Raw genomic sequence first — 12,739 nt, 5'->3', positions numbered from 1 at the left:
GAGAAAAATGTCAAAAAATAAAATTCTTTAAAATCGTAGGAGGTACCCAGGAATTTCTAAAGCAAGTTCCTTGAAATCTCAGTGAGGGGAGAGGGGTCCCAAGAAATAAATCTTTGCTTTCTTTTCTCCTTGTTAGATTTCTTTTCTTTTTCCCCTGGTTTGGTTTGTTTTGAGTTGAAGATTGGGGTGTGTGGGATTAATCTCACTGAAGAGGAAAATGAGTAACACTTGGTCAGTTTGTTGACAGCACAAACACGCTCACACACAGACACACACACACACAGGCACACGTGGAGCTTGCCGAGGGCTGGTGGAAAGCCTGTGAGGAGGGAGGGCAAGAAAGACCCAACTGCCCCCTCTCCTGCCCAGAAGTCCCTGGGAAGCAGGAGAGACACATGGAAGCCGATACATTACCCTTTCTTCTGACGCGGGCCGTACCAGAGGTGACAACATGGAATCAACCACTTTAACTGGACCTTTTGATGGCATTTAGTATATTCACGGTACTGGGTGACCATCACCTCTTGTCTAGTTCCAAAACATCTTACCACCCCTAAATAATCTACAAAGCAGTTAGTAATGTATTAACAGGTTATTAATGAGTTAATAATTTATTAATGACCTATTAAGCAATTAATAAAGTATTAATAGCCCACTTTTCTCCCCCAACCTGAAGCCCCTAGAAGACACCCACCTCTCCTCTGTCTCCATGGACTTGCCCATTGTGGGTATTTCATGTCGACGGAATCTGACAATAAGTGACATTTGTGTTCGGCCGCTTTCACCTAACAGTGTCCTCAAGTTCCATTCATATTATGGCACACTTTAGTCCTTTTCATGGCTGAATAATATTTCATCATAAGTATAAAACAATTGTCCATTGATGGCCACTTGGGTTATTTCTGCCTTCTGGCTGTGGTGCATAGTGCTGCTCTGAGCATACATGTCATTCGTGACATTCCTGACATTTTTGTCTGGATATCTGTTTTCAGCTCTTCTGGACACATACCCCAGGGGCATATTTGCTAGGTCATATGTAATTCCATGTTTAACTTTTTGGGGAACCCCCAGACTGTTTTCCACAGTGGCCACACCATGACTTCTGCCCTTTGAAGACCCACAGAATGCTGTGGTTTTGATGCTCCCCTGCAACCCAAAGGCCTTCAAAGAATTGAACCACGCAGTGCCAGGAGCCATGGTTGGTCCATTTGGTCAGAACTTGTGCTAACGAGGCAAAGGTTGGTCAGTGGCTCATTTCCCACGCTGACCAGTTAGTTAGCTGAGCAGGACAGACATTGGACAACTGTGCCTCCTACCCCATATGCCACCATCTCATACTGTTCTGCCCTCTTGCAGAAGGTTGTTGGTGGCCACAGGGTGGGGCAAGAGTGGTTATTGGTTCCACATAAAAGGAATAAAGATCCTAGCAGTCAAGGTCTCCTGGAGGCACAGTGGGACTACCTGGAGTCAGATGCTCACTTACCTCATTCACCTGATTTCTGTGGGCCCCTTAAGTAAATTGCTTACTTCTGCCCAGAGCCTCAGTTTCCTCTAAGAGGAGAATAACAATCCTTAGTCAAAGAGATAACAATGCATAAAAAACCACATTCACTCTTTTCCTGGCTTGGTTCTTAGGGGTTTTCATGCCATTGGGTCTGAAGGGTGGGTGCCCTGGTCTTATGCAAGAGCCCCCCCCACCCACCCCGTGGGTTTCTGCAAAACGCTCTTAGTTCCCAGGGGCCTGAGCACTGTCGCACTGTCGGCCAGGGGGCTGCACTGGCGGCTTTAAGTTGCCCTATTTGCATGGAATGAAGCTTGCTATGGTAACAAAGTCTGGTGGCTGGAATCCAGGGCCCCAGTGAAAAAATGCGAAGCCTGCGCTCTGGGAAAGAGGAGTCGGGAGGGGCCTTTCAGATAAGGTTACCTCAGTTCGTCGGTGGCCGAGAAAAGGCGGTGGGTAAACTGAGGCCGCGGGGCGCATCACTCCTCGGCACAGGAGAAGGAGAAGCACACCCCCGACGCCCTCCCGTCCTCCCTCCTATCCTCACGGCTCTCCCCGCCAATTCTCAGCCCAGCTAAGAAGCTCTGGACCGGCTGGAGCAGCGCCCTCCACCTGGGGGCACCAGGCGGGTGGGGGCTGTGGAGAGGCCGCAGCTCCACCGGCCCGGGCCAGGGAAGCATCGCGCTCCTTCCGGGGCTTGACAGCGCAGGTCGGCGGCGGGGCGGGGGCGGAGGTGAGAGGCACTCGGGCCACCAGCTCAGCTCCCCCCGATTTAGGGAACCCGCAAAGCAAGAACTCCGCTCCTGAGCTCGCGCGAGCTCCCTCCCCGCTCCGAGCTCCCTCCAGCTCCCCTCCGGGGCCCCTCTTCCGCGCACCCCTCTCTCCTGAGCACCTACCGCCTCCCGACCCCCAGCCGGGCGCGGGGCAGTCGTCCGCGGGGCGGGGCTGCCCACCGCTGCGGGGAGGGGACAGAGGACCGGCCCCGGCTTAGGCGCCCCCACCCCCGCCTGGGGCGCCGCCTGGGCCCCTCGGGGGCGCGGCCCGCCCCCCGCATCCCCTGGGGGTGTGTCCCAAGGAGGGGGGCGCCGAGGACGGAGGGTGCCCCCAGCCCCCGGCCCAGGCCCCCTCCCGAGCGGGCGAATGGTAGGCTCCGGCTGAAGAGCGCCCGGCGGCGCGCGGTGTCCTCTGCGCGCAGCTCCCGGCGCCCGCCCGCCCGCCCGCCGGGGTCTCGGCGATCGCTGCTCCTCCTCCTCCTTCTCCTCCTCCTCCTCTTTCTCCTCCTCCTCCTCCCCCCGCCGCCTCGCCACCGCCGCGGCTCGAGCTGGAGGCGCCGCTGTCATTCCTGCGCCGGAGGAGCCGGCGCTGCCGGTGCCTGGGGGTCGGGGCGCAGGGGAGCCGGGCCGCGGGGGACCCAACAGGTAGAGCCGGGGGTGCCCGGCCGCGCGCCCCCCGCGCATCATGCAGCTCTTTGTCACCTCTCTCGCCCCCAGGCCAAAATCCTGAGCATGATGGAAGACAATAAGCAGCTCGCGCTCCGCATCGATGGGGCGGTCCAGTCGGCCAGCCAGGAGGTGACCAACCTGCGAGCGGAACTCACGGCCACCAACCGGAGACTGGCGGAACTGAGCGGCGGCGGCGGCCCCGGCCCGGGCCCGGCAGCCGCGACCAGCGCCTCGGCGGCGGCGGCGGACTCGGCGGCGGCGAACATGGAGAACCACCAGCTCGGCGCGCAAGGTAGGGATCGCCCGGCGCCCGGGCGGAGGCGAGGCCGGCGAGCACGCTGGCCCGGAGGTGGCCGGGACTCGGCGCCCCCCATGCCCGGGCGAAATCGCTTTGCATTGTGCTTGTAACCCCTTCCGCCCGGCGGTGGTCACCGCTGCTCTGGAGCTGGGAGTTGCAGGCTGCTGTCATTAAGGAAAACCCGTGTGCACGGGGGTCACACGGTCACACCGGCCGGCCAGCCTGAGCGAGGTGCAGCCGGCAGGTCCCTCCCGGCAGTAGAGTGCCTTCTCCTTGGCACAGGCCCCCAGCTCTGTGGCAAACTTTTCACGCCCCCACCCCTGCGGCAGGGGTGAATGCCTTCGTTCCCCCCAGCTCCAAAGGCTGCTTCCTTTGGAATGACTCCCAGAGGGAGCTGGGGCTCTGCCGCCTTGTTCAGGGTGGAGGAGTGGAGTAATGTGCACTTTTCTCCACGGATGCCAAATCCCTTGTCTCAGTTGCATCTGGACTTTATTTTCTCCCCATTTGCGATCGCGCAGGCAGTGGAATATATCAAGGAACAGTAGATGCTTTGCTCTGCATGGAGTTTAAATTTCCAGCAAGTGCACAGGCGGAGAGCACTTCCCAGGGGAAAATCTGGACCTCAGTGGTTGAGTGATGGGCCCTGGGGGAAACCAAGGCTTGCATGGTAGATTGCAGGGAGCCCCTGTTTGGAAGGACTGTCTGCAGTTTAGAGGAAGGGGGGAAAGACAGCTGGTCTGTGTTGACATTGATAGAGAGGAGGCTCTGAAACCCCCTGCAGGGGTTAAAGGTAAAGGAGGCCTCCCTCAAATGTACTGTTTGGTTTCTGTGAATTGGAAAGTAAAAAGGTAAGCAGGTAATCCTTTTCAGGACCCCCCCCCCCAATTGCCCTTTAAGAAACTGGTGATGAATATCATTTGAATTGTAAACTAAACAGCTGAAATTCAGAACTGGACAGAAAAGAAATCTCCAGTTCATGAGGGCCACTTATATAAGTATGTCACTTGATAGAGTACAGGGTACCAATTGCTCAGAGGCTCCAAATGATTTTCTGGTTCTGTTATTTCAACAGCTTCTCCTAAGTGTGGAGAGAGTCTGTTTTCGTGTGGATGCCTTCTCTCCCTCAGAGTCTCAGTCTCTCTCTCTCTCTCTCTCTCTCTCTCTCTCTCTCTCTCTCTCCCTCCTCCCCCCCCCCCCCTTCCTGAGAAGGTATGGTGTGCTTTGTGAAGTGTGATGCAGAGCCTGCAATGACAGTTTTGTGTGGAACTCTAAGTCAGATCTTAACTTGCTACTTCAGAGCCTGTTAGAAGTGTTTAAGAATGGGGAAATAATTTGGTAACAACGTAGCCATGACATCATGGTGGGAAGATGCCCGTTGCCTGCACAGTTTTCAAGGTTGATACCTGGTTGTTCTTGTCATTTATTCCTCCTTCTGTCATTGTGTGTAGAAGAACATTCTCCACTGGGACCTGGGGGAAAAAATGGGAGAGACAGACTGTAAGATAAGACTTAAGAAGGGACTCTTCTAACATTAAACAAAGAGCTAAGAACTGGCATTTTGTAAGAATCAAAAGCCAGAGCAAGGGACCCTGAACAATGCTGGTGAATTTCCCACCATCTCTTCTTTTTCTCAGCCAAGGAAAAGTTAAGTGGCTTTTTATCTGCCGACTGGATTTAGCTGCAGACGGGGCGTGCTGAGAAAGTCGGGGGACACTGATGCGCGCACACACCCAGCCTGGACCTCGCTGCGCTGGCCGCTATTAAAATGCTGTAGTGGAGCAATGGGGGCTGTTTCCTTTTTCTTTTTCCCACAAAAATACACAAGGCTGTGGAGATGGAAACAGCTTTTGGATCTCTTGATATGAAGTAAAAACACACAATCCCAGCAGTACCCTCCTGCGCTCCTGCGCACCCTGCCCATGTCAGTGGCTGGAAGGAGAGCTTCCATTGCTCATCTTTCTGCCATGGGTATTTCTCAAAACCTTTAAGGGTACTTAGTGGTTTTATAATTTAAAAAGAAAAATGTTAAAGGTTTTAACTCAACTTAATTGTTGGCCACATATTCATTTAAATTGATATGAATTTATACCGATGTGAGGGTTGAATAGAAAACAAGCGCAATGTCAATCCAGAGAGGCCTCCGGTACCCATCTAGAGCAACAGTACCCCGACTCCGTACTCTTTGCATTATTGAGCCTTTCTAGGGTTTTGGGTTTGTTTGTCTTGATTTCCTGGCCTCGGGCTAGTACAGTACCTTCAGCAGAGTTGTTCTGGTAGTTTCTTCTGCTCTGGCTTTTATGTTCCTAAGGGGAAGTGTGGAGTTCTTACAAGTTAATTTTCAAGTGTGCTTGACTGCCTTCCTCCTGCTTCTTCCTAATATACCTCCAGGGAGGCTCACAGAAGCCCAGCAGCTCCCGGATCTCCAGACTGTTCTTCCCAATTAGAGTTATTCTTGTGTTTTGGTTTTGTCAGTGTCGGTGCCATTCGGTGGGCCAGGCCCTAAGAGTGTTTGGTGCTATTGAGTTATCACTTTTCAAATCAAGGTTTTGGGTGAAATGAGTATCTTCCAAAATTCAACTGTATGACATCTTTTAACCAAAGGACATTATGCACATATTAGATGCATGTTAATCTGCCTTTACTAATATTAGCACAAATGGTTAGGGGAAAGAGTCACCTCTGGCTTTTGAAATTTTTGTTGTTGTTTAAAAAAAATTCTAAATGAATGAAGCCCCGTCATCAACCCATCTGCGCATGTTTTGTTCCAGTGGTGACAACTGGTGTCGCCTTGCAATACAGAAAACTCGGGTTTTCCTAGAGGGTTAATGCAGCGTGTCATTTAAACAAAATATTAACTTGGTTGGTACCCTCTGTGAGCTGGCATGGTTGCTATGTAACAGAATCTAGAAAGTGACTGCTGAAAATCTGGGCTTTCGGCACTTCGCAGGATCTTCTTTCGGAATCTGTGTTGAAAGAACGCCTGGCAGCCGGCCCATCTCCCTCTCCCCGCTGCAACTGGGTTGGATAATCCCTAATGAGGACGCTGGCATACAGCGCCAGGGGCATCCGTGCAGGGTGGCACATTTCACAGCCCTGGAGGCCACCTCTTGGGTTGGAGGGGTCACAACTGCTTTTGACAGGTGGACAGAAGGAAGACTTGGAAAAAAACAGCCCAGCGTTTGTTCCAATTCATCTTGTCATGGGTAGCCAGAGAAAGGATGTGTTGAAAGTAACATTTCTAAGCTGTTTTCCTTAGCGGAACATCCCTGGGAAAATGTGTTTAAAATGCTTGCTGTTCTTTGAGGGGGAAACATAGTTTGTTTCTTTGAAAATGTTTTAGCTGATGAATGACTAATATTAGATTCAATCGGTTGCTTTGCTATGCATAGAATGAAGCGATTAAGCACCAGTAATACCCAATTCAAATAGGTATTAACTGTATATAACATAAAATGCTATGCCCAGTAGGATGTATGCATACTGCCATTAATTTATTGTTTTCTAAAGGAAATAATTGAATTTATATAGCAAGGGGGGTAGTGCCGAGAGCCTCTTTCTTTGGAGTTGAGGATTTCCTGTCTACTGAGCTTATTCAAAGGGGGAGGGGGAGAGGGCTGTTTTCCTATACCTTTGTAAATTTCGTGACTGTATGCAAGTTTTATTTTTCTCCCCAGATGTTAAAATAGGCCATTCCTTAAGGTCTGGCTGCTCTTGTCTACCATCACTACAATGCTGGCGACTCTTTGGTGAAGTACAAATCCCCTCTGGAGTGACTTGAATGTGCAAGGAGTCGTCTGAGATGCTAGATGCTGTTGCTTTGTAAAATAAGTGGGACGAAACGTGACAGGGTCTCAGGTGCCCTCTGGCATTTCCTCGGGTCATAGAGCCCCAGCCCACCCCCTACCAGGCTTATGTCACAGTTTTCCAGGCAGGAAAATGGGCTGCAGACATCTCTTCTTAACCTGGCAGGTCCTTGTGAGCGAGGGCTTCAGAGTTCTTCCTGAAAATCACTGTGCGTGGACACAGAGATTACTCACAGATCGGTACAGTGTGGCTGGAATTATTGATTGGTGATCATTCACTATCTTCCCAGCGTCTATGGAAATGCCTTCAGGGGATCCCTGAAGTGAAGGTTCTGGTTCTGGTTGGTTTCGTGCTTCCGCCTTTTGTTTTCCGACTTTCTGCAGTTTTCTAGAACGTCTTTGCTGTTCCCCAGAAGTCTTAGTTACTCTGCTTTGGGGACTTCCTGGATGCCAGCGAGTTGGTGGCCCGTGGGCTTGGCAGGTGGGAGCTGGAGCCCTACCTGCTGACCCTGAGAGTCCCATGGAGCCCAGGAGGTCGGGCTTGGGGGCTTAGCTACATTGACAGCATGCTGTGTGTCTGTCTGTCTGTCTGTCTGACTGTCTCTGTGTAAATATTTATCCCTGGGTTACAGAGCTGAGGAAAGTGAAGTCAACATGGACCCTTTTTAGCCCCTTGCCAGGACTGGCCTGTGGGAACATCCGTCTGTGGCTTCACCCCCTCTCCCATGGGCCAGGCAAGAAGAGAGCCCTTCTGCCAGTTAAGCCCAGAGAAATGGGTTTTAAGCATCCTGCAAATGTAAATGAGACAGTACTGCATGGGCTGAACATTAGGACAGATGACACTCGTGGTGACAGGGGTGTTGCCATCCGCGGTCCTTGTGCTCTGAAGTGCGACAGAGCAGGTTCTAGCAGAATCATTGAAGAAGAGACGGCTTCCCGAGGCCAACAGAGTGGCCCTCCACATTGGCACGTCGTGGAGAAGGTGGCGGAAGACAGGGAAGGGATGGCTTCCTGTCCTCACGGTGGAGCAGACCTCCTGTTGGGTGCAGCCTGGGTTCTGAGTGGCAGGTGAGGCCGTGCGCTGCGGCCCCTCCTCCTGCCTCCCTCCTGGAATCTGAGCTGCTGCAAACACGAAGAAGCTGAGCATGGTTTGGGTGAGTTTGGCGAGGACAAGTGTGGGAGTGGGTGCTTCCACATGGTGGAAAGCGTTGGTTCCGAATCTATTCCGGTGTCTTCGTTGACAAGGCTTTTCTTCCAGACCTTTGGGTCAGACTTCGGAAAGGCTCCACCCCTTCACTTTCTGATGAATGGGGGTCCTCACCCTGGAGCTGGGAATGAGCAGTTCTGTGAGCAAGGAGCCCCCAAGGCCTCTGCTCCCCTCTGGGATAGGAGCAGGCTGGAGGAGGGAGAGAAGTCGGGGAGACAGGTGCCCCCCGACCCCCAGCTGATACCGCCTCTTCCCTCTCATCAGAGCGAGCGCTCAGGACCTCTGCGGGACATGCAGAGGCCTTCCAATCCCAGGATTGGCTCAGCTCCGTCGGCTGTTTGAAGTACTCGGAGGCATTAACAGAAAAGCTCACTTTAAAAGGAAGTGGGGCCCGAGCTAACCACGCCAATCACCTCTGGCGCTTCGTTACCGTTCTCAGAGCTCACCTCCTGGGTGCCTCATGAGACCCTGGGTGTTCCTTGAAACCCTCGTTTCTTCTTTTAGTCAAAGCGAATCATTTAATATAGCGGTAAATGAAAACTTACTTCCATGTTTCTGCCAAACTCCAGTGAAAAATAACAAGCACCTCCAACACATCAGGTACCATAGTAAGTGCGTAAGGGACCTTATCACATCCGGGGCCCAGTGAGGTGACAGCTCTTATCTCAGGTTTTCAAAAGAGGGAACTGGGTCTCAGAGAGGTTAGGTCCCTTGTCTGACTTAGTAAGGACCATGACGGGCGATGGTAGCAGCACAAGTTGACATGGTGCTCCCTCTGGGCCAGGTACTATGCCCAGTGCTCTTCTGTGATCCATCAGGAAGACACCGTTCTTGTACCTATTTCACAAGTGAGAAAACTGAGGCACAGAGGGGATGCCAATAGCGTACAGTCATCCTGTGACAGTGCTCTTACTCTTGCCACTTGGGTAAGAGCCCAGGGTTGCTCTGCCACCACATCATTGGAGCCAGGAATTCAAACCCACCAGGTCTCTCTGCTGTTGAGACGTGTGTGTGCATCCTAGCCTGGTCTTCCGGGTCAGAAATGTCCTTGGAGCTCCCTGCTCGTCTCCCTCCCGAAGGATATCTCCCCAGCTGGGTGGTAGTTTCTGGGCCCTTGTGTAAAGTTAGGATCCTGCGTGTGGAGAGGCCACGCCTCCCACCTAGGTAGAGGGTGGGATGAGGAGGAGGTGGCTGGATCCTGTTCGCAAGGTTAGTAACCCAGAGTCACTTGTCACCAATGAAAGGAATCATCTCGATCCTGGACCCTGAGCCTCATGTTTCCTGGACTTGACGTGCCTTCCTTCTCTTGGGAAGGAGGGTTCCAGGCAAATCTAGAGTCTTCTGATCCATGTCCCTTTCTTTTCCCAGCCTCTCTCTCTCTGACCTCAGGAGCTTCCAGGGGCCCAAAGACCACGCCCAGGAGAGATCCTTTACACCAGGGTTCCTCAGCCTCACTGCACCCACATGTGGGGCAGGGGTAGCTCTTTGTTGCAGGGGCTGAACTGTTTGTTGTAGGATAATGAGCAGCTTACCCGTCCCCTACCCACTGGGTGACAATAGAACCCTCCATACCTCAGAAGTTGCCAGATGTTCTCTTGGGACCAAATTTATACCCACGTGCAAACTCCTTTTTATGCCGTGGCATTAGGGGGGACCTCAGGCGGGAGAGTGATGGCCCCGCGAGGGCAGGGAGCTTTTGTCTGTTGCCAACGGTGCCTGGCATGTATGGAAACTCAGGGGGCACTTGTTGAAGGAGTGGGCAGACAGAGGAGTACCGAGTAAGAGTTTGGTCCACTTACCACATTATATATGTTACAGGGAGGATCGTTAATTCAATGTTAGATGACTTTAGTTGAGTGCATATATTTCCTAGACCGAGCGATGTTCCAAATCCTTTGCCCACGATACCTAAGTTGATCCTTTAAACCACCCACTCAGGCTTATCATTTTACAGATGAGGAAACTGAGGCACAGAAAGGGTGCAGGACTTGCTCAGGGTCACTGAGCTAGCAAGTGGCAGAGCCAGGATGCAAACTCAGGTGAACAGGACTCCAGAGACCGCTCTTCTCCACGTCGCTCTGGTGCCTGGGAACGTTTCCATCACTCTCCAGGAAACCGTCATTGTTGGAATGCTGACACCGTGGCCGTGATGATGAGGCTGTGCATGGTGGCACCAATGCGCTCAGCGCCAGGCATCAGACCTCTGCTATACAAAGACGTCCTGTCTCCAGTGGAGAATCTGTAGCTGGGAAGGCCCTGTGCCCGGCCGGAGGGCAAAGAGGGCAGAGTGCTGAGTCAGGTTCAAATGTGAGACCCTCCCTCTGCCTCCCCTCTGGCCTAAGCTGGAGTTGCTACAGGACCTGACCCCCCTTTCTTCCTTTCGGGTAAAGGGCCCAAGCTGTGGGCCCAAGCCTCTCTGCAGGTCTCTGATTCATCCTTAGACCAGGGGTGTTCCAGGATAGAGTGGGCAGCTGGAGAGGCTGTGGGCTGATCAGAGGGTAGAGTAGCAGCGGTGACAGCCTGCATTTGTGACCTTTCTGCAGCTTTCCCAGGTACCACCCAGGAGGCTTCCTGAGCATTTGAGGGGGAGGTCTCCTCACCACCTGCCTTCCTTGAAGTTTGGAAAGCTGAAGGGGCTTTTCCAAGTTCCCCAAGCATTCAGAGGATGAGTGGGAGAACAAGGGAGCAAAACCCAAGTTCTCCTAACCGTAAACTCGTCACCCTTCCCTAGGACAGGAACACCCAGATGTCACAGCCAGGCGGCCCCAAGGCATGCCAACAGCAGGGGGGTCTCCCTTCTGTGCACTGCTCCCCCCTCCTCCTTACCTCCTCTCTTCTGTCTCCATCTATCTTGCGATATTTGGCCGGAGGTCCCGAGACCACAGATTTAATAAGATATGGACCGCGTTATCTTGAGGTTGCTGATGTCCAGAAAGTGTGACTGGCTCAGAAACATAATTACTTTCTCTAATAAAGGTCTAGACAGGTGTGATGAGAAAATAGACAAGGAGGTGACAAATCCAGGGGCCTTCTCTGATGTGCATGACAGTGACGACACATAATAAAAGCAAGGGGGAGGGATACGTTAATTCCACCTCTGAAGGTCAAAGCCGAGCTTGACAGATTATCCATTAGACAACTTTTGGGGTAGGTTGGGATTGGACCCTGTTGAGGACAGCCACTAGCTGGGACCTTCTCACGCAGAGAAAGAGCACATCTTAAGGAGAAGGAAGATGTGAATGATAGAGGGCTTACAGCTCGAATAATAGCTTTTAAAAAAAAATGTTCTATCTCTTTCTCAAGAGAACAAGAAAAAAAAATGTGAATTCAGAGCAGGCAAACCCACATCTTTTAAAATAACCTCTCTTTGTATCTTGGCTAGGACTGGGCCTTCATGTCATCTCAACAAATGGATCCATTCGTTTTACTTGATTAACCTAAACTTTTTTTTTTTTTAAGCCATTGAACACGGTGCGTTTGCTTTAATTCAGTAGGTGCGACTTGGAACGCGGTGGGACGGATGCCACCTTTTTCTCTTTTTTTTCCCTCTTTTCCATTTTTGTCATTCAAAATTCTGCACTCGCTGGCCCTGGATGCAGTGAAGTATGAGATTTTGAAATCTGGCACTGACCCTGGAGGGTGCCACCGTGGGTCCCACAGGGTGATAGATGATGCCAGGGACTGACCCGGGATTGCGTGTGTACTGATTGTCGTAATTAATGTGCTCATCCTGTGGATTGCTTTTCCTATGTGAAAGCAAGAAAAAAAAAAGGAAATATTTGACCCGTCTTTAGATCTGGGAGTTCAGAGGAAGTGGACGTTTCTCAGCTCAGGGCTCAGAGGTGCAGCCCCGGAGCTGACTGGCCCGGGAGTGCTGGGCTGGGTGTCCAGCCGGGGTCCCCTCCCTTTCTCCGGCCCCATAGGAGGAGGATGGCCCCACAGCTGAGGCTGGGTGAGGTCCGGCCTTGCCTTGGCCACTCCCTCTTGACCATGGACCACTGTGTCTGCTGCAGCCTGGATGGTAACGCCGTCACCTCCTGACTGGGCCCTCCCTCAGAGCCCCTGTCCATGCCCGTGCAGAGCAGAGTCCCTTGTTACTAATTAAGTCCCAATTTTTACACTGAATTCTTTTGTCATTCCAGTGGCTTTTGCAGTCACTTGAGCTTTCTTCCGACAGCCTGGATTCTCGGCACTTGAGCTCCCCATACCACCCCAATTCAGGGGTTTGGAGTCTGGGAAGCGTCCCATGGGGAGACCTGTGGTCCCAGCATGTGACATATGTTCTCTCATGTTCGGGGGCAGGATGTAGCTATCACTATTTCTCTCCCACTGTCCCTTCTGAGAAACCCCATTAGGAGCCTCTTCTAGCAGGGGCTGTGGGCTAAGGTGCATCTCGAGCGTGTGGGTTGGAATTCTGCACCACTCGATAGTTGGCGAGGTAGGGCTCTCACTCTGCCATGGCCACAGCTGCCTGGGCAAAGGTGAACC

The 12,739-nt window shown here is 52.4% G+C and overlaps 1 protein-coding gene across 3 annotated transcripts in view; it reads left to right on the top strand.

The window, feature by feature from the left end:
- Kazn (kazrin, periplakin interacting protein) overlaps window positions 1-12,739 on the top strand; it is a 954,456-nt gene that overhangs the window by 596,013 nt on the left and 345,704 nt on the right. For all 3 annotated transcript variants that reach the window (XR_009224390.1, XM_058571142.1, XM_058571143.1), the window contains exon 3: window positions 2,992-3,235. Coding sequence is in view for 2 of the 3 variants with exons in the window: in XM_058571142.1 (XP_058427125.1) it covers window positions 2,992-3,235 (244 nt within the window). In the remaining variant the exon portion in view is untranslated. The remainder of the gene's footprint in view (window positions 1-2,991; window positions 3,236-12,739) is intronic.

The sequence above is a fragment of the Marmota monax genome, unplaced genomic scaffold (assembly GCF_021218885.2).
Source record: "Marmota monax isolate L192 unplaced genomic scaffold, Marmota_monax_Labrador192_F-V1.1 WCK01_AAM20220418_F8-fsc00008, whole genome shotgun sequence".
Classification (NCBI taxonomy): Eukaryota; Metazoa; Chordata; class Mammalia; order Rodentia; family Sciuridae; genus Marmota; species Marmota monax.
The sequence above is the reverse complement of the archived record's forward strand: the minus strand, read 5'-3'. Positions and strand labels throughout refer to the sequence as shown.